This window comes from Drosophila innubila, assembly GCF_004354385.1.
Source record: "Drosophila innubila isolate TH190305 chromosome 2L unlocalized genomic scaffold, UK_Dinn_1.0 4_B_2L, whole genome shotgun sequence".
NCBI classification, from domain to species: domain Eukaryota; kingdom Metazoa; phylum Arthropoda; class Insecta; order Diptera; family Drosophilidae; genus Drosophila; species Drosophila innubila.
In genome coordinates, this window is record NW_022995372.1 from 19,124,921 (window position 1) to 19,143,192 (window position 18,272).

At 38.1% G+C, this 18,272-nt stretch overlaps 7 protein-coding genes across 11 annotated transcripts; 4 read left to right on the top strand and 3 right to left on the bottom strand.

Moving 5' to 3' along the window:
* Positions 1-755: 755 nt before the first annotated feature.
* On the top strand, positions 756-4,162 carry LOC117781336 (intraflagellar transport protein 80 homolog). Its single transcript, XM_034618080.1, has 7 exons — positions 756-892; positions 950-1,406; positions 1,771-1,998; positions 2,060-2,439; positions 2,492-2,869; positions 3,299-3,481; positions 3,551-4,162. Exons 1-7 carry the CDS (start codon positions 756-758, stop codon positions 4,146-4,148), a joined length of 2,361 nt encoding a protein of 786 aa, XP_034473971.1. The 3' UTR covers positions 4,149-4,162.
* Positions 4,163-4,345: 183 nt separating this feature from the next.
* LOC117782191 (glyoxylate reductase/hydroxypyruvate reductase) lies at positions 4,346-8,107 on the bottom strand. The gene is made up of 5 exons (XM_034619197.1): positions 8,103-8,107; positions 5,402-5,835; positions 4,726-5,057; positions 4,538-4,663; positions 4,346-4,474 (listed from the first exon to the last, which is right to left on the bottom strand). The coding sequence occupies exons 2-5, from the start codon at positions 5,800-5,802 to the stop codon at positions 4,356-4,358; spliced, it is 978 nt and encodes a 325-aa protein (XP_034475088.1). The 5' UTR covers positions 5,803-5,835; positions 8,103-8,107; the 3' UTR covers positions 4,346-4,355.
* LOC117782195 lies at positions 6,174-6,803 on the top strand. 2 transcript variants are annotated; one of them, XM_034619203.1, is made up of 4 exons: positions 6,174-6,313; positions 6,380-6,480; positions 6,540-6,621; positions 6,680-6,803. In XM_034619203.1, the coding sequence occupies exons 1-4, from the start codon at positions 6,196-6,198 to the stop codon at positions 6,748-6,750; spliced, it is 372 nt and encodes a 123-aa protein (XP_034475094.1). In that variant the 5' UTR covers positions 6,174-6,195; the 3' UTR covers positions 6,751-6,803. The 2 variants fall into 2 exon arrangements, 1 of the variants encoding a protein (XP_034475094.1); XR_004617235.1 differs by lacking the exon at positions 6,380-6,480 and having other exon boundaries at positions 6,680-6,802.
* On the top strand, positions 7,566-8,216 carry LOC117782194. The gene is made up of 4 exons (XM_034619202.1): positions 7,566-7,714; positions 7,778-7,878; positions 7,938-8,019; positions 8,078-8,216. The coding sequence occupies exons 1-4, from the start codon at positions 7,591-7,593 to the stop codon at positions 8,149-8,151; spliced, it is 381 nt and encodes a 126-aa protein (XP_034475093.1). The 5' UTR covers positions 7,566-7,590; the 3' UTR covers positions 8,152-8,216.
* Positions 8,217-8,371: 155 nt separating this feature from the next.
* On the bottom strand, positions 8,372-11,628 carry LOC117782190 (glyoxylate reductase/hydroxypyruvate reductase-like). 2 transcript variants are annotated; one of them, XM_034619195.1, is made up of 5 exons: positions 11,472-11,628; positions 10,087-10,495; positions 9,607-9,944; positions 9,413-9,538; positions 8,372-8,598 (listed from the first exon to the last, which is right to left on the bottom strand). In XM_034619195.1, exons 2-5 carry the CDS (start codon positions 10,479-10,481, stop codon positions 8,480-8,482), a joined length of 978 nt encoding a protein of 325 aa, XP_034475086.1. In that variant the 5' UTR covers positions 10,482-10,495; positions 11,472-11,628; the 3' UTR covers positions 8,372-8,479. The 2 variants fall into 2 exon arrangements, with proteins under 2 accessions (XP_034475086.1, XP_034475087.1); XM_034619196.1 differs by having other exon boundaries at positions 10,087-10,491; positions 11,472-11,494.
* A 3,378-nt stretch (positions 11,629-15,006) lies between these two features.
* Positions 15,007-15,974, bottom strand: LOC117782192. The gene is made up of 3 exons (XM_034619198.1): positions 15,795-15,974; positions 15,436-15,738; positions 15,007-15,371 (listed from the first exon to the last, which is right to left on the bottom strand). Exons 1-3 carry the CDS (start codon positions 15,945-15,947, stop codon positions 15,150-15,152), a joined length of 678 nt encoding a protein of 225 aa, XP_034475089.1. The 5' UTR covers positions 15,948-15,974; the 3' UTR covers positions 15,007-15,149.
* Positions 15,975-16,334: 360 nt separating this feature from the next.
* LOC117782189 lies at positions 16,335-18,257 on the top strand. Of its 3 annotated transcripts, none has more exons than XM_034619191.1 (5): positions 16,335-17,188; positions 17,316-17,476; positions 17,540-17,628; positions 17,768-18,076; positions 18,129-18,257. In XM_034619191.1, exons 1-5 carry the CDS (start codon positions 16,476-16,478, stop codon positions 18,189-18,191), a joined length of 1,335 nt encoding a protein of 444 aa, XP_034475082.1. In that variant the 5' UTR covers positions 16,335-16,475; the 3' UTR covers positions 18,192-18,257. The 3 variants fall into 3 exon arrangements, with proteins under 3 accessions (XP_034475082.1, XP_034475084.1, XP_034475085.1); XM_034619193.1 differs by having other exon boundaries at positions 16,335-17,184; positions 17,312-17,476; XM_034619194.1 differs by lacking the exons at positions 17,768-18,076; positions 18,129-18,257 and having other exon boundaries at positions 17,316-17,480; positions 17,540-17,627.
* Positions 18,258-18,272: the final 15 nt, after the last annotated feature.

Genomic DNA, 18,272 nt, shown 5'->3' on the forward strand with positions numbered 1-18,272 from the left:
ATAGCTGCATACAAATTAGAAAATAATTGTAGTTCAACTATTTATGTATATTTTATGCTGAATTCTTAGAACTCGATTAGGGAAATATTCTTGGGTGTCATTTAGTTTTATGTTGCTTGTTTGGTGTTATGGTTGAACTAATTAAATGGCATATGTCTAATGTTAATTACTAACTCTAATGCCACAGCTATTACACTGAAAGAAAATTACAGAATTGATAAATTTATGACGGTTGAAAGATGAGTTCTTACAAATAGATAATAACAATCAAGTTTAGTAATTAATTTTAACTTTTTACGAGAAGTTTAAGTTTAAGCTTAAAAACTTCAATGACAGTACTGACAATTATTATTTTAAATTACTTTTGAAAAGAGTTTCGCTTGCCTGACTTAATAATAAGCCCTTCTTAATTATAGGCATGATATCTGTAAAACTTTGACGAAACTTGAGTTGAACGTTATCTGAAGTAATTTTGACTTACATGAACGGAAATGGAGCTAGTTAAGTTTGCACAATTAAAATAATAAAGAAATTAAAAAAAACTTGGATGAATATCAGCGCATTTAATGAGGATGTCATTAACTGAATGTGATTAACAAGTTGTTAGTCATGTTGGGAACCTCTTAGCCAATGCACACACCTAGTATGCAACCCTGTGGTGTAGTATATCTTCCCTAACCGTTGCCACAACAGTTTCCATGGCAATCTGACCATAAACATTTTTAATAAAAGTTTAATACTTCGATCCTAAAAAAATGAAACTAAAAACTCGAATTTGCAAAAGAAGTTCGATAAAAAGTACGGAAACGTCACAGGAGCGAGGCAAGGAATCCTCCAACTATCCTTTGAGTTGTGTGGACTGGAGCAGCAATGAGGAAATCTACTTTGTCAGGTGGACATCTTTCCCTCTTAACTTGTATACATTAAAAAAGTAAGCCCCTTTAAATAGCGATGATCATCAGATCTACAAATGGAGCGATGTAAGCCGCGATTCTGTGGAGGTTGCCAAGTTGCCGGATGATTTCATACCCACAGACTTGGATTGGTTACTTCTCGGAGGGCGCAGCAGTGGAGGGGGCAAAGGCAGTGACACTCTCCTCATCTCCAGCAATGATGGACGCTTCATAATCTTGAATAAAAGTGCTCGAGTTGAACGCAGCATTTCCGCCCACACGGCGGCAATTAGTTCCGGTCGCTGGAGTCCAGATGGAGCTGGTCTCTTGACCGCTGCCGAGGATGGAGTGGTCAAGATCTGGTCACGTTCTGGTATGCTACGTTCAACAGTTATACAAAGCGATGAGGCAATTCGATGTGCTCGCTGGTCTCCGAGTTCCACGGCAATTGTCTTCAGTCAGGGTGGTCACATTTCTATAAAACCACTGGCAGCCAACAGCAAGTTAATAAGGGTGAGTTCCCTCACGTTCGGGGCTGTTACTTGTTTCAATTACTATCCCTTAGTCTATGACTTTGTCACTGAATGGGAATACACCTTTTTAGTCACTGAATATTGTAAAAGTTATACGTACATTTATATTTTCAGCTTATTAAGAAGTTATCACTGATTCATATTTTATAATTTGAGAGTTAATTTATATACCCATTCTCTACACAATAATATTCAAGTAATATACTCTAATTTCGATAAACATGTTATATTAATATCATCACCCTTCCTCAATTTTATTTTTACTTATGTAAATAATAATTTAACCAAAAGAGTAGACAATTTTTGTCTTTAGAATAATAATTAAACATATATTACAATTTAAGTGGCGGGCACATGATGGTCTGGTACTCTCGCTCAGTTGGTCGTCCCAGTCAAATATCATTGCTTCTGGCGGGGAGGACTTTCGCTTTAAGATCTGGGATGCCCAGGGAGCCAATCTATTTAGCAGCGCCGCCGAGGAATATGCCATCACAAGTGTGGCCTTCAATCCGGAGAAGGATTATCTGCTAGTTGGCACCTTCAATATGCTCAAACTCTGTCACAGCACGGGAGTAAGTCCACTTTTAGTTGATATCTCATTCTCGAGCTAATCCCAGTTTCTATTGCCTTAAGTGGTCGTATAGTAGTGCTCGTTTCACCTCACCAAATGTGGGCTCATTTCACACATTATCCTGGTCGTCGGATGGCACTCAGGTGGCATGTGGCACCTCCACTGGTCAGCTTATTGTGGCTTATGCGGTGGAGCAACAACTCATCTCACGTAATCTGAAGGCAACGAGCACAAGTCGCAAATCGATTGCCTTGCAGGACATTGCCAATGGCACAAACGATGTCCTCGACTTTCCACAGCGTGTCATCAATTTCGCCCTGGGTTATGGCCATCTCGTGGTGGCCACAACCCACCAACTGCACATCTACAACGAGAAATATGTCAACACGCCGATTATAATTGATGGTCGTAACGATGTTCGGATCATTGAAGTGGCCAAAAAGTGAGTGTAACTTCCATGCAATGTTCTTTTTTTAAATTTCCATAAATTCTAGATACTTTATGGTGGTTGATGCCAGCTCTATTTGGGTTTACACCTATACGGGTCGCCTCCATCTGAATCCACGTTATCCTGGCTCACAGGCTCAGTTGCCGCTGCTCAATTGGCGCTGCATTTCCCTTGGCTTGGATGTGCTCGCCATACGTGACAGCTCGGAGACATCATTGCTCCATTTATTTGATTTGATTCCCGGAGCATCGCGACAGTATGAGCCTCAATCGCTGCGGGCCAAACAACAGTTGGCCGAGATCGCCGCCTGTCGTGCTGGAAATTCGGATGATCAGTTTATTGCCTTTATCGACAACAATCGCGAGCTGTTCATCAGTGAGACGAGGAACCTAAGTGGAGGATCCTCAAACGGATCAAATGATAGGTATTTTAAAATACTCTATCGTGAATGTTGCTAACTCCCAGAGTGCTAGGTTGTATGATCACACGGCGGGAGTAGACATTTTAAAATTCATTTTTTTTTTAATTTCGACTTTCTAACAGACTTTCAACATTGTTTTTATAAGACATTAATATATTTATTTAGTTTATTTTATTTTTGAAATCTATTCGCAACTAATCATCTTATTGCAAAGTGAAAATATAAATTTTTTCGAAAATTTTCGTTTAAATTCTTAACTGCATCAAAACTTCCCGATTTCTAAGTATTTTTGATCAATATTGATTCTCAATCTTAAGTTTTTACTGCGGATAAATTGTTAATTTATTTTTTTATTGGTTGGTTTCATTGTTGATTGATTTAATTAATTAACGGCTCTTTGAAAACTCAATATGTTGTTTTATTTATAAACAGGTTGATAGGTGCAACCGACGAGATCTACAAAATTGGCACTCAATTGACGTCCATAAAATGGGCCAGCGAAACGAACATTTTGGTGGGTGTACACGATTCCTGCTACAGCATTTGGTATTGTCCTGGCGAGGGAGCTGCCGATCCCACGATCATCGCTCTAACCACAATAACACTGGACACTGCGTGAGTTAGATTTCTCCAACTGATTGACACTTTCGTCATCCAAGTACCCTTTATTTATTATTCTTACAGTGAGTTTGGCAAACACGTTGCCATCGAAAGCTTTGAGGATGCCATTATAACATTTCGCTGTGCCGGCGCCTTGCTGCCTGTGAATGTCAACATCTACTGCGAGGTGCTGCATCGCTCCCTACAGGAGGGACAGTGGCAACAGGCATTGAAAATCTGTCGCCTGGCGCAGCATACAAGTCTGTGGGCAACCCTTGCTGCAGTGGCCACCAGAAAGCATCAGTTGCAGCTAAGTGAGGAGGCATATTCCGCTGCGTTGCAAATTGATAAAGTCTGCTACCTGCAACATTTGAAGACCTTGTCGCCTTCGAGTGCCGAGCAAATGGCCGAGAACTCCCTCATGCTGGGAAGGATGCTTGAGGCGGAGACCATTTTGTTGCACAATCGCAAATTCGGCCAGGCTGTCGCCTTGGCTCTGCGCATGCACAACTGGAAGAGAGCTCTGGAGATTGCCCAGAAGCATCAAGGCGATCAGTTGGACGTGGATCTGGTACAAAAGGTTCTTCGAGAGCGACAGCGTTATCTTAAGGCTCTACAACGCGACGAATGGGATGCACTCTATCTAAATTATGCAGTCAAGGATGAGAATTCTAGTGATTAAAAAGAAATGGACTATTATATTTATATTTAAATATATAATATATCTATATTAGAAGAATGTGCTACTTTCTGTTTGAGAATGCAATTTGAATCTTTATTTATACTTAATAAGCAAAAAAATTTATAGCTTTATCATCTAAGAAATTTCACGAAATGTAACCTAGAGAATTTGCCAATCTAATAAACATTTTCATTTCCTTTCAATCTTTCAATATGCGGGCCTAATCATGGGCTTTCCTTCTATGGCATTGATGATATTGTTAGCCGCCAGGAGACTCATTTCGATGGTTGTCTTCCAGGTCTGAGTGCCCATATGGGGCAATACAACTGCAAAAAATTAAACATAGCTACAATATGGTATTCTTTAATATAATTTAGCTTAATACACACCACAATTTGGCAATTTCAGAAGAGGATCATCGGCGGGCAAAGGCTCCGGCGTGGTGACATCCAAACCAGCTGCAAAAATTTGTCCCGTTCTCAAAGCCTCACATAAATCTTTTTGTTCCACAAGTCCTGCAAGTGATAATTTGATAAGTAAAGTAGATTTACTGTCGACAAGCCTCTTTTATACTCACCGCCCCTGGCGACATTGACAAATATCGCGCTGTGTTTCATCAGCTCAAATGCCTTGGCATTGAACTTGCCGCGCGTCTGATCGGTAAGTGGAGCTGCAACCACAAGGAAATCGCTCTCTTGCAACAAACGCTCGAAGGACACATGCTCGGCCTTGAAGTCCACATCATTCTCTTTGCGTGTGCGCGTTGTGTAGAGTATCTTGGCCACATCCCAACTCTGCAGACGCTTGGCTATTGCTTGACTTATGCCTCCAAAACCAAAGAATCCAACAATCGAGTCACGTATTTCGTGCCCCATTTGCCAATCTATGCGCTCAGTGACCCAACTTGAGCTGTAACAAGGAAAGTCTGTTAAGCGTCGAAATTTAATCGAGTTAAAGTAAATAATAATTCAAACGGACAAACCTATCCGATCGTGATCGGCATATAAATTATAAAGCTTTACCTAGCAAATTTTGAATTTTTATCTCTGATATTATGGGACAAGCAGACGGACACGCATAAATCTGTAGATTTCCACATGGCTATAACCTTATTTACTACCAATTTTAAATCTATTACAAACAAATTGCCAGCTCGCAGTCACATTCAAAAATTACGCGCGCGATCACAGGCTGAGCTTTCGACAAAAGCTCACCCGATAGCTTTCTTCCGCACAGCTGTTACTCGTACTCACGTCTCAATTTCACAGCGGCCGGCATGAAAATTGCGACCCGCTGCAATCATTAATCCAATTGCCAGATCCGCAACAGAATTTTTAACGACTCCCGGAGTGTGTCCCAATGGAATTTGACGACGCTTGAACTCTGCGATATCCACAAAATCAATGCCTGAGGACATGGTGCTGACAGCCCGCAGTTGGGAGCCGGCTGCATCCAGAATTCCAGCATTGAGGGGCTGATAATGCGCCCAGTAAATGGCATCCACACCGGGCACCTTTTGTAGAATCTCCTCCCTGCATGGTGGCACACTCTGGCAGATGATTGTGTCGGCACCGCGGGAACGGAGTAGCTCCAAAGCCGGAGCCGGCACCGTGGGATGTGAGATGAGCACTTTGAATGCCCTTGACACACTCATGGCGAACTGTTGTCTCCCAAAGACGTCGCTAAACTAATGCTACTCTCAAAATTTTCCACGCAAATAACTGATGAGCTTTAGTCCAAAAAAGCTCTCTCTTAGTTCCACCCTCTCTCTTAAGCTTTGGAGTGCTCTTAATCAAATTATTTCCCTTGATTGGTGAAAAATATATAAAATTTTAAAAAAATTTCATCTCTGGGCTATTACTATATCTTAAAGCTACACCACAACTAATGATCGTTCGTATCCAGATTACTTTCATATTTCAATTTTACAGCAGTAGACAGAAATTAATGTATTTTTGTGAAAATTAGTATGCAGTTTGTTAAAATTCAACAAATTTATATATTTCTCTCCTATTCTCAATTCTAATACAAAAATTTTAAATTAAATATGTGCAAGCTCCAAGATCTGGATGTTATGTGCTGCTCTCTCCGAGGCAAAAGCATTTTTCTAGCTTGGTGGACTCTGGCCCATGCCATACTTCTATTAATAGCGAATACTGCATTATGTAGGTTAAGTCAAGTTTAAGAAGATTATTAACGTTAACAAATTTTTTTTTTCTTAAAAATTTAAGTTGTCATAGGAAACTTTAAGATGATCATTATAGTCAGTTCTACAATATACGTGATTTTGCATATGTTAGGAGCAATATTTTTATTTGTTGGCGTTTATAAAGTAAGTCAGTGGTGTTTAATTAAAATATTATATTTTGCTTTTAAATCTTGTTCGTCTAGGAAATTCCCTGTTTATTCTTATTCGGAATCATATTAAGCTCTATCGTGCCGTATGCTTGTCTTATAACAATATATCTGCCAAGTGAGTGCGATAAAAATTTGAAAACGGCCTTTGTTAATCACATTTTATTTACTTTCAGTTGTTCAAATTATCTTCACCATAACCTCTTGCAGATATTTAAGCATTATGGAAGGAGTCGCCAAAAAATAGTAAAATATAAATTTCCGAACAGCAAAGTTGTTATAATTTAAATACAACTGTTTTTTAATTGTAGAAATTTTTAAAATTGGAATATAAACAAATCTATTAAAAGTATTATTACAATACTGTCGATTTTATATTTGTCAGAAAAAGAGACTTTTACAAAAAATATCGATAGAAACAAATAATATTATTCGTTTTAAATTCAACCTTTGGAATCACACAGATTTCTGTTGTTTTAGAAATTTTTCCGCTTTTTAATAATTCATGCATTTTTAATTATTCAAACAGATATTATTTTTAGTTATTTCATTTCTGTTATAGATTATTGCCGATAGATTGATGGATTGAATGAATACATGATCGCTTCATTAAGAAGAACACTACTTTATTCTTGATTGAGAAAAAAATAAGTTATGAACTAAAAAGACACAGTTACCATTGCCAAATTTACACTTTCCCTCACTTGATTGAATAATTAGTTCCCTAAAAAATAAAATAAAAAAAAATATCATCTGTGGGTAAAGTCTTTGTTACAGAGCTATAACTATATCTTAAATCTACACCACAACTAATGATCTTTTTTATTATTCGTAATTTCGTTAATTTTGTACTGTACATTTGTTTAAATATTGCGACAAGATATGTATATTTTGTGTAACATATCCAGATTACTTCCATATTTCAATTTAGAACAGTTGATTGCAATGAATGTTTTTTTTTTGTGAACACTTAGTATACAGTTTATTAAATTTCAAAATATTTACTGTACCGTTTCTAAATATAATTTTTTATTAATCATCATACTGAAATTTTGAGGTATTCGAATACAAAAGCTTTAAATTAAATATGTGCAAGTCCGATTGTGCCTGCATGGATGATATGTGTTGCTCTCTCCGAGGTAAAAGCATCTTTCTAGCTTGCTGGACTCTGGCTCATACCATAGTTTTAATTATAACGACTTTTTTATCATGTAAGTAAAGTCAAGTTTAAGAAGATGATTAAAGTTAACATTTTTTTTTCTTGAAAACCAAAGTTTGTACAGGAATCGAAAATCCGTATGTGCTGGCCAATACTATAATAATTACGATTACTCATATGTTAGGATCAATATTTTTATTTGTTGGTATTTATAAAGTAAGTCATTGGATTTTAATTAAAATATTGCATTTAATATTCAAGTCTTGCTTGTTTAGGAAAAAGCCTGGGCATTGTTACTCGGCATCATATTTAGCTCTATCATGCCGTATCTTAATCTTATACTGATATATCTGCCAAGTAAGTGCGATAAAAATTTAAAAGCTGCCTTTGTTAATCACATTTTATTTACTTTCAGCTGTTCAAATTATCTTCACCATAACCTCTTGCAGATATTATAAAATTCTTCAAGGGGGAGCCGCTAAACAGTAAAAAATGAATTTTCGGACAACAAAACTGTGTCTTTAATTGTATACATTTTTAAGATTGGAATAAAATCAAATCTTTTTAAAGTAGTATTACAATACTATCGATTTTATAATAGACAAAAAAGCGACCTTGACAAGAAATATCGATAAAAACAAATAATGAAATTCGCTCCCACAGATTTCTGTTGTTTCAGAAATGTTTCCCCTTTTCAATTATTCAAGCATTTTTAATTATTCACACAGATATTATTTTTATTAATCTCACAGCTGGCAATTAAAATCATGGTCAGTAGCAATACGACTTTCCCACACTTGATTGGATAATAAGTTCCCTAATAGGCAGGCGACAGCATACGTTCTCCGGCCAAACCCCGGAGCACATTGTGGGCAGCTATTGTGGCCATGTCGGAACGAGTTCGCGTTGTTGCCGATCCAATATGTGGCAGAATCACTGAAACGAGTGCAAATTTTAAGATTATGTGCAACCTGAAGTACTCGTAAATGACTCGTAGAATTAACATGAGCATGTCTACTGTTGACCTTATCAAGCCTCTTTCCTAACGTCAAGGTTAATAAGGGTCATGGTCTCTCTATCATTAACCAACTTTTATTGAATTTTGGCCGATAAGATAGTTTTATAACGTGACTTTGCTTTGTGACCTACAAGAATGTCAACTTTAAACTTTTCTTTAACCAAAATTAATTTCAATTTATTTTCTCACATAAGTAGACAATTTTTTGTCATTTTTTATTTGAATTGTATTCAAAAACGTTTTACTGTACTTTATTTAAAATGCAGCTGATTGTAATGTTTGTTTCTATTTTCAATCATTTTCTAAGTTTCCCCTAATTATTGTAGTACCCAAAGAAAGCTTTTATTCTCAAGATATATTGTCATTCTCCTTTGCAGCGATTTCGTAAGCGTTTAACTGTTAAACATTTCTGTTATGTCTGTGACGTGTTACAAATAAGTCGAAATTATTCTTTCTATACCAATTAAATATCTCAACTTATATAGATTAGTTGCTTTTCAAGCATTATTAGATAACCTACAATCAACCTTGGTCATAAATTGTTGATGCCCAAAACAAAAAAATATACTCGGGCCAATAACAAAAATCTGAGCAACATTAAAAAACAAAACAAAAACACTAACGATAAGACCAATTCGAATAGCGATAAGGAAGTTAGAGAATACGAGTAATTATCGCTTAAATGTCAACAAACATGTATGAATATTTCCTGAGACTTGCAACTTTACTCACCGACATTGTCAAGGGTGAGCAATTTATTATTGGGGGGCAGAGGTTCGGGATCCACAACATCGAGACCCGCAGCAAAAATCCTGTTTGACTTCAGAGCATCATATAGATCATCTTGGTTGACGATTTCTATAAGAAAAGAAAGATAATCCAATGAGGAAACTAATATATGAGTAATGATAGTTAAGAATTCTTACGGCCACGTGCAATGTTAACCAGGACGGCGTTTCTCTTCATCTTATTGAAGGCGGTGGTATTGAAGATGCCCTGTGTGGCAGGTGTCAAAGGTGCGGCAATGACCACGAAGTCACTCTTGGCCAGCAGCTCATCGAATTCGACCTTCTTGGCATTGAGTTCCTTCTCAGTTTCCCTATCGATGCGAGTACGTGTGGTATAAAGAACCTGATCGATATCAAAGCCAGAGAGACGCTTGGCAATAGCCTGGCCAATGCCGCCAAAGCCAAAGAAACCAACAACTGAATCGCGGACATCCTGACCCAACAACCAGTTTAGATGATAGTTCTCCCAGTTGTTCCTAAATACAAGATATATGGATATAAAGAGAGACCGTAAATACTGATACTTTTTACCGATTTATGAAAGGATATTTCCATAAGAAAAAATAATTGTAATCTATACTTTGGATAAGGTTTCTGGAATTTCGAAATGGAACTCACGTGTCGATCTTCTTGCGTCCCTCGTGGAAACGTCTTCCTGCGGCGATTAACAGACCCACGGCAAGATCGGCAACCGCAGTGTTGAGCACTGTGGGCGTGTGTCCCAGTGGAATCTTGCGACGCTTCAGCTCCTCGACGTCGACATAATCGATGCCCGCCGACATGGTGGAAATGGATTTCAACTGTGGTCCGGCTGCATTCAAAACTTCGGCATTCAACGGCGAGTGTCCCCCCCAGAAAACGCCATCGACTCCCTTGATCTTTTCCAGAATTTCAGCGCGACTCGGTGGCAAACTTTGCACCTGAATGAGTTCACAATTCTCCTTGAGAATATCAATGCCCGACTGCGGCACCTCGGGATGTGTGATCAAGACTTTGAAGGGTTTCGCGGTCATTGTGCGATTTCTGCCTTTGAACAGGAGCGAAGCATTATTTGGTATGATCAATATGCCCACAAATAACAAAATCAACGAGAATTTCAAAGCCATTCTGCTCGAAGCGAAGCTTGCCAAGCAACTAAACTGAATAAACTGAATACGCACCCCGATTTACATTGACACTGCCTCGACATGATCAACGATACACTGCTGAACCTGTTTAGCATTCTTAAATGCTTCTGTTATAATTTCTTATGCTCTTTCGTCAAGTTGAAACCGGTTTCAGGTTGCTTAAGAGAAGAGAGTCAACGAGTAGATATATTTAAAGAGAGACGACTAGCCGGTTGTCTAATTGGAAACTAAGCTAGGAATTGATAAAGTTCTGTGTGGCACTTTGCCATGATTTTAAAGAAGATTTGGGATATTAAAAATAGTATAATATAAAGCTTGGACAATTTATAATTTAAATGTTAAACGTAATCAATTTATCTTACAAATTTCAATTGCTTACAATTTAAAAAAATTAAAATTTTTTCAAATGTCACACTGACATTTTAATCATTTTAAAAATAATTTTCTAGATAAGTGGTCAAAAGTAAATCTTTATTAATATTTCATAGATAGTTGCTATTACGATCCTATTTTCTCATAATTATTTTTATTAATTGTTTTTTAGATGAAGATGCACTGTAAATTACAATTATTCAATAAACTATTTTATTTTATTTCGCCTACGCCCGACATAAATTTAATTGTGACGGAAAAAATTTCAAATATAATTCGAAATATCAATGAACAAAACTACTCTCTGTCATACACACACTAATAACAATTAATAGTTTCCTGAGAGTGCACGGTAAATGTAATTAAAAACTAAACCAAAAAATATTAAATTGTAGCTAATCTAAAAAAAAAGAGCACAATGAGAACTAAAGCTTAGAGAAAAGCTTTTTACTCGCAAATAGTTTCTGGCTCTCACTTGTTTTTCGCGCTCTTACGAGTACTTACTCTCTCTTCTTATCACTTTTTGGCACTTTGGAAAAAGTTAACTGCTGGGCGATTGCCGTGCGACTGAATGGTAGTTAATCAACGGTATTGCTTTTTATACCGTTACTAACTGTGGCAATCATGCAGCTGTCAAAGCTTTTTATTTTTTGATGAGCAATTGACTACCAAAAAGGAATATGATTAATATTGTATTGAGTGAATTGAATTTGATCAGATTCTAAGCAATTGAAAATGTTGTTATCCCAACAACGATCAGTGGTGGTGACAACAGTCTCTCCCCTGCTCACACAAGTCTGGAACGCCTTATTTGTTGCTTTTTTTTTTGTTGGATTTCTGTGAATGCACATTTTGCTGCTCTTTGCTTATCTCGTTTTGTTTGCGCCGCTTCTTATCTCAATGGCCAGATGTTCGTCTCTGTCTCTATCTCCTTCTCTGTCTCTGTTTGTGTCTGCGTTTCCGCCTCCATCTCTTGGTTTGTGACTCAACTCTGATTTTGAGTGTGAACTCTTTGCCTGGAATAGTGTTGGTCCAAGCTGTGCGCCTGCTTAAAATACCAGTTGGGGATTTTTCCCATGTCATTTGTGGCGCTCGCATGCAAGCCATTTCCAATTGGAATGGGCCAGGCAACCACCAAGCAAACCACCAGACGGTCGTCATGTGGAGCCAGCCAGCTATTGGAACGCTGTTGTGGAACCTACTTACCGCAATGCTCCAACTAAATTCACTGCTTGTCGCGCCCCACACAAAACACATAATATAATGCCGCCTGCTTTTTTTGTGAGCGGATCTGCTCAAATTTTGTCCGCAAATCAGCAGGCGCCCAGAGCATACAACTGCTCTCCCGTCCCGCTCTCATATCGCATGTCTCTGTGAAAGCAGCACATAAAGAAACGTTGACGCTGGCGTCAGCGCCGACGTCGCCGTTGGCTGCGGTCGTTAGCAGTCGTTGTGTGAGTGTGTACGTTTGCATGGATCCGGCGGGGCAATCGTTGCCTTGCAGGGCTAACCCAGAAGCAAGCAATTATACCCTGCACCTTGCGTTTGGCGAAGCGTATAGTTGATATTCTAACTAAGGAAATATTACAATATTAAAAATAACAAATTAATCATTTTATTTATACATTTTGAACTGTAGGGTTAATTTGTTTATTATAAACCATACTTTTAGGCTTGACAAAAAATCAGGGATCCTAAATAATTAGTTTTATTTTTTGTTACAAAAAAATATGACTATAATGTTTATATTTAAGCGAAAAAAATGTAAAAATCACATGTTTTCTTATTATGATTATAAATATTTTTTTCACCAATAAATAAACCACATTTTTTTTAAAAGCATGACTGAGTATTTATCATAAGCATTAATGAAATTTCTTAAAAATCATTATATAATCATCATTATGTAATTTTGTGTGATGTATAGTCTAGAGTCTAGACCTGCAACAAATAAATTTAAATTATTAAATTATTTTGATTAGCAGAGAGTATTTTCTAGTCGATTAACGGCTTCTTGCTTATTGCAATTTGAATTCTGACGCAAAGATTTAGTGCTGCGTCTAAAAAGCTTTTGTGCTTTTTGTAGACGCTGCTGCACTTTTGCCTAATTGCGCAAAGGTTATTGGCCCAGAGTCGGTCTGAGTTGAATTGAGTTGAGTTGAGTTGCCCCAAGTTGCGAGGGTGGTTCGATGTGGGCGCCAAAACGTGTCGCGCTCTTTTGTAACTGCTGGCGTTTGTTTGGCGTCGCGTCGCTGTTGTTGCTGCTTGCGCTTTGTTCTTTTGCTTTGTGGTGATTTTCTTTCTGTAGTGTCTCTCGCTCCAGTAGACGGCCTCGTTTGTTGTCTGTCTTTTATGCATTCCTGTTACCAAAACACGATGCGTCATTTTGACTGACGTAACCAGGAGACAGCTGTCTATCAGATGCGACGCGTCGTGCCGTCGTTTACCGTTATGCCCGCTGCCGATGGCAATGAGAGCGCTCGCTGCGGTTAAACGAACAAGTGCACAGCATTTGCTGAACGGCGCGTCGCACAGAAAAGATGAGCAACAAAGCTCGCACACAAACACACAGACAAGCATTTCATGGAAGATAACGCGGCGCTGTCATAAAGTTACAGTTACAGTTACTGTTGTAGCGAGACAATGTGGAAAGCTGCCCCTAACCATCATTCCAGTCGCTTTGATCTCGCGGTTGTCGCCGATAGGTAAATGTCAAGGGCAAACCCACCGCCCACTTGTGGACTGTGCTCTCTTGACCAGCATCCAGCAGCCGCATTCTGTTTGCTTCATAACCAACGACAGCACCATCCAAATCTAAAATGGTGGCCAAGCTGCAAGCTACAAAGCTGCAAAGCGCCTCGTTGGCTCGTCGCCTCCGTTTCAACTGAAACTCTCCAAAAGCGCATGCGTCAAAAGACGAAGCGGCGCCTACAAGCTTCAAATGGGCCAGCTTCCAATCTCAACTCCCAAGAAATACAACACTACCAAACAAGAAACAGAAAAAAAAAGAATACGCTCCAAATCAATGCTAATTTTTATGTGGCGGCTCCCTAAAAAATGAACGCGCAGCATTGAGGCAGGTCCCTCTACGCGATACGAATGAACAGGCGCACAAGAAAAAACAGCAAGTGGCTCAACCCGACGTCGGCAATGCCAACGCCAACTGAGCGACGAAAACAAACAAAAGCTATAAGTAAAACCGTGTGTAAGTGTGTGAGCGTCAGTCTGTATCTATGTGTGTGTGTTTGTGTGAGCACCGCTCCGTCGGACCCAATGAAAGCGGGCGCCTACGTCACAGCAGCACAGCAAACGCGAGAGTGTTTATGCGCTGCGTCAGCTTGCTGAGAGTGCGAGAGTGAGAGAGTGAGAGAGCGTGGGAGTATCGAATGTTTGTATGCATGCATGTGTGTACATTCACACGTATTTCGTTTTGTTTGTGTCTTTTGCCACTGTGCTGAAATTACCGTTGCATGTATAATGATGTTAACATTAACTGACGTCTGGCACGGGTCGTAATTAACATGCCTCTGTACTTGAACTGTTAGCTGTGCATGTAAGAGTCTTCACTCTGAGAGTAAAACTGTAAAAATGTCATATTGTTTTTGTTATTGTTGTCTTGTTGAATTAGGCACACATGAGTTTTAATACTTGCTAATAAAATGATAATAGAGTAGAATCACTTTGTGATAATGCTTGTAACAGACGGAAGTGGTATTTACATACATGCATATGTATGTATGTATAAATTATTGATATATATTCTTGATCAGTTTCTAAAATCGAAACAATTTTACTTTTGAATCACGGACCGAATACATTGTAATTTTCATTTTTAAAATCTAAATTATGTAAATTATTTGATTGTTATCGTTCAATAAAAAAAGTATAAATTTAAACTTGATTTTTTTACTGTTTTTTTGGTATGTAAATTAATGTTTTGGGTTGGCGAGTATCTCAGTGTCGGGCACACTCGACTAGAGTGTTATTTAATAGTATTCTTTTTGTTTTGATTTTATTTCGACATAAAAAAGATTGCGAATTGTCAAGTGGGAATGCAAGTTGCACATAATATATTTATATTCACAAACAATTTAAGCTGCAACACAACCAAAGATACTCTGATTCTGATTCCAAGTCAATTTCTAATGTGATCCACATTTGCTTCAAGGTCTGGCGACAACCCTATAGGCTAAGATCTAGCGATGCATCAGATTCAGCAGCAGCTGATACAACCCTATACGGATATGTACGATGTGCGGATGGTCTCTCTGCCTGCCTCGATGATGCCTCCTCCCCTCTGTTCCCAGGACTTAGCATGGGCTCAAATAAATGATGGAACAGGCTGTACGACTGCGTTTGGGAATTCCTCTGAGATGCTGATCGTTCCATCGAGAATGTCTGTGGCTATATATTTGACAAAAAGACTACCTGTAGTTGTTTCTGATTTTTTGGCTTATATGACGATTACCTGCAACAGCGTGGTATACATTTGATCGGCATAATTGAGCAGCATACGAAGTCCTTGGAAGCCCTCCTCCCGTTCAGGATGCTGACGTAATTCCTGCGCCGCCGCATTCGTCATACGAGTGAGGATTTGAACCACAGTGGAGAGACTGCTAACCAAGCGCATAACATCATTATTGATATCAACTGTGTGGGGTAGCATGAACCACTCGGGATTACTTGAGGTGGTGGTGCTGGTACTCGGACTTGTGGTTCGCATTTGACGGGGCTCAACAATGACAATAGCTTTTGGATTTCGCAATTGTGACTAAGTGGGAGACAAATAAGCATCTTATCTTTATGAAGTTATCAGCAGTAAATCACCTGCTCTTCATTTTCAGGCTCCTTACACTCTGTTATCGAATAATCGCCAATTGAATCGGATGCTACAATCTTAGCACCGTTAGTTTCTTTACTGCACCACATTAAGGGATTTTGATTTTCAAATACTTTAGATTTTAAACACGATCTATACATTGCGCGTCTCTTAATAAGTAGCAAGTGAACAGAATGGAAAACTCATAATCTAAACTATATTATTTCCTGAGCTTGCTACGATAAAGAAAATTAAGAAAGAAATACAAGTAGAAGAATCGATAGAAATTCATTGAATTGCAAAAAATATTTTCAGAATATGTAGAAAATCGTCAGTTAAAGCCGTGTAAGGGAAATTTGTGCAACAGCTATTGAAATACACTTGAAAATAAATTAATTTGGTTGATGAATACATGTAAGAAATGATATGCGAGAGTATACTGATAAATAGATATAATCTAACTTAATTACATATAAGATTTATCAGATTTATCTAGGACATTCATAAATGTATCCACTTTAAATGCATAAAACAACAGGGTAAGAAACATAGTAATCCAGACTCTTGACACCTTAAAACAATTGTTAACACTTCCTCACATAATACAAGTTAATTAACAAAACAATACACACAAAAACCACACATAAAACCATAAATAAACTAATTACACAAGAAACCAATTATACACAATGACTGACGCAACCCGGCGAAAGATAAAAATCCGTAAACACAATAGCATGCATTGGTTGGAAGAACTGGAAGCAGCATATCCATTGCCAGACGCACCTCCGGATCAATGTCGCGATGCATTTCTCCAGGACCTACTAAAGCAATATGTGGACTCCACGGAGAGTGAAACACTCGAAAATACTGATGAAGTTTCTAGCGAAGTCTCTGCAAAAATACAATTCGGAGAGATAACCGAACTTACAGCCAGCTTTAATGCCGAAGAGAAGCTACTGAATCAAATGATAAAGACGGGCGATAAAAGATCTTCGATGATATCGGCCAAGAGATCGGACACCCGATTAGTTGGGGCGGATATAAATAAGCTCTTGAAGGAGCGATATGGTAATATAGCCTCTGCGCTGAGCTTTATGGCCGTGCTCTACCAGTTGCAGAAGCTCAAGGATCGAGTGTTTATCGTACGCGAATTGTGGAGAATGAGTAAAACCACAAATAAATCCCTACGCTTGTTCAGTTGGTCCATCAAAGACTATTTTGCACGTTTCAATTTGCCAAATCCGAGCTATTGTGATGCGGTAGAACGGGAGCTTGATACTCAAATGGAATGCTTCAAGTTTCGCATGGATCTAAGGGAAATTAATCGCCTGCTCGATGCTGTAGCGGATGATCTTCGAAGCAAACGGGATCTCTGCGATAGCTCCATGTTGGTCATACGGTAAGCTTAAATAAAAAAAATACTAAAATACTAAAATTCAATATTTAATCCTTTTACGGTTTTTTTATTTACTTATCTCTTGAGCTTTAAAATTCTAATTCTTGATAATAAGCCTGCTTAATCTTAGGGATGCTGAGACGGACATTGAAGAGATGTTAACAAAGTCCCAGAAAGAGGCGGCAGATGAACACTATAAAGTTGCGATGACAGCGGTTCATACACCACGATCAGCGGATCCTTTTGGATTAAAAACAAGAGCTGTTTATGCAAGAATCAATTATGTAGATTGTAGGTCATTATACTTATAAGGGGGAACTCGCTATTTAACACTTTTTTAAACTACTTACTTAGTTATTACTCCAATTGAGGCACGCTATCGCATTAAGTGGGCCCAAACAACTATGGAACAGTCCATCTTATATGATAATCTCAGTGTTAAGGTAAGTAACATCATTTTCGATTGGGAGGCCTTTTATTCACATATTTTGTTTAAACGATATTACATATTTAATACCATGGCACTAACAAATTTTCTGTAATATACTTATCAATTTACTTACTCTTTCGGATCCACTATAGGAAATGAGCGATGAGATAAATCGATTGCAACAACAAATTGAAGAAATCGGTAATCTTTGGGATATCAGTAGTATAGCCTACGATATGCAGATAACGTATTTTAAAAGTAGCATAATTAACAAAGAAATGGCATACGAAGCGACCTTGGAACAATGGCAAGGCCAAATACAAATGACACGCAATAAATTGGCCAAAGCCAAGGATGACCTCAAGTATTACAGGGAACAAATACCGATGTTTCATAAAAAAATTGCCGAGGTCCAGGCAATTATTTTCCAAAAAAAGCAATTGGAACGAGAAGCTTCTTTGGTAATTACTAAATTCAATTGGTAAATCTTTATATCTAACGTTAAAATTGCAGCGGGATTCGAGGAAGTCAAGTCGTCACTCAAATAAAAAGAAACCTCGTCAGAAAAAGAATTAGAAATTTGGTAGACATGTTTTGCATAACGTTTAGCTACAATAAAATTTATTAATACCAGAAACTAAATTTGTATATAGATAT

Bases quoted from the DNA above. Each gene is read 5' to 3' on its own strand.
- LOC117782189 (XM_034619191.1), top strand. From the start codon at position 16,476: ATGACTGACGCAACCCGGCGAAAGATAAAAATCCGTAAACACAATAGC. The intron at 17,189-17,315 runs GTAAGCTTAAAT...GCTTAATCTTAG, and splicing joins AGCTCCATGTTGGTCATACG to GGATGCTGAGACGGACATTG. The intron at 17,477-17,539 runs GTAGGTCATTAT...CTACTTACTTAG, and splicing joins AAGAATCAATTATGTAGATT to TTATTACTCCAATTGAGGCA.
- LOC117782194 (XM_034619202.1), top strand. From the start codon at position 7,591: ATGTGCAAGTCCGATTGTGCCTGCATGGATGATATGTGTTGCTCTCTC. The intron at 7,715-7,777 runs GTAAGTAAAGTC...TGAAAACCAAAG, and splicing joins TATAACGACTTTTTTATCAT to TTTGTACAGGAATCGAAAAT. The intron at 8,020-8,077 runs GTAAGTGCGATA...ATTTACTTTCAG, and splicing joins TATACTGATATATCTGCCAA to CTGTTCAAATTATCTTCACC.
- LOC117782190 (XM_034619195.1), bottom strand. From the start codon at position 10,481: ATGACCGCGAAACCCTTCAAAGTCTTGATCACACATCCCGAGGTGCCG. The intron at 9,539-9,606 runs GTAAGAATTCTT...CTTTTCTTATAG, and splicing joins GGTTAACATTGCACGTGGCC to AAATCGTCAACCAAGATGAT. The intron at 8,599-9,412 runs GTGAGTAAAGTT...CACTCGTTTCAG, and splicing joins GCTCACCCTTGACAATGTCG to TGATTCTGCCACATATTGGA.
- LOC117781336 (XM_034618080.1), top strand. From the start codon at position 756: ATGAAACTAAAAACTCGAATTTGCAAAAGAAGTTCGATAAAAAGTACG. The intron at 1,407-1,770 runs GTGAGTTCCCTC...TTACAATTTAAG, and splicing joins CCAACAGCAAGTTAATAAGG to TGGCGGGCACATGATGGTCT. The intron at 1,999-2,059 runs GTAAGTCCACTT...TATTGCCTTAAG, and splicing joins AACTCTGTCACAGCACGGGA to TGGTCGTATAGTAGTGCTCG.
- LOC117782191 (XM_034619197.1), bottom strand. From the start codon at position 5,802: ATGAGTGTGTCAAGGGCATTCAAAGTGCTCATCTCACATCCCACGGTG. The intron at 5,058-5,401 runs GTGAGTACGAGT...TCCTTGTTACAG, and splicing joins GGCCGCTGTGAAATTGAGAC to CTCAAGTTGGGTCACTGAGC. The intron at 4,475-4,537 runs GTGTGTATTAAG...AATTTTTTGCAG, and splicing joins TCTGAAATTGCCAAATTGTG to TTGTATTGCCCCATATGGGC.
- LOC117782195 (XM_034619203.1), top strand. From the start codon at position 6,196: ATGTGCAAGCTCCAAGATCTGGATGTTATGTGCTGCTCTCTCCGAGGC. The intron at 6,314-6,379 runs GTAGGTTAAGTC...TAAAAATTTAAG, and splicing joins AATAGCGAATACTGCATTAT to TTGTCATAGGAAACTTTAAG. The intron at 6,622-6,679 runs GTGAGTGCGATA...ATTTACTTTCAG, and splicing joins TATAACAATATATCTGCCAA to TTGTTCAAATTATCTTCACC.
- LOC117782192 (XM_034619198.1), bottom strand. From the start codon at position 15,947: ATGTATAGATCGTGTTTAAAATCTAAAGTATTTGAAAATCAAAATCCC. The intron at 15,739-15,794 runs GTGATTTACTGC...TCTCCCACTTAG, and splicing joins AGCCTGAAAATGAAGAGCAG to TCACAATTGCGAAATCCAAA. The intron at 15,372-15,435 runs GTAATCGTCATA...TCAAATATATAG, and splicing joins TGTATACCACGCTGTTGCAG to CCACAGACATTCTCGATGGA.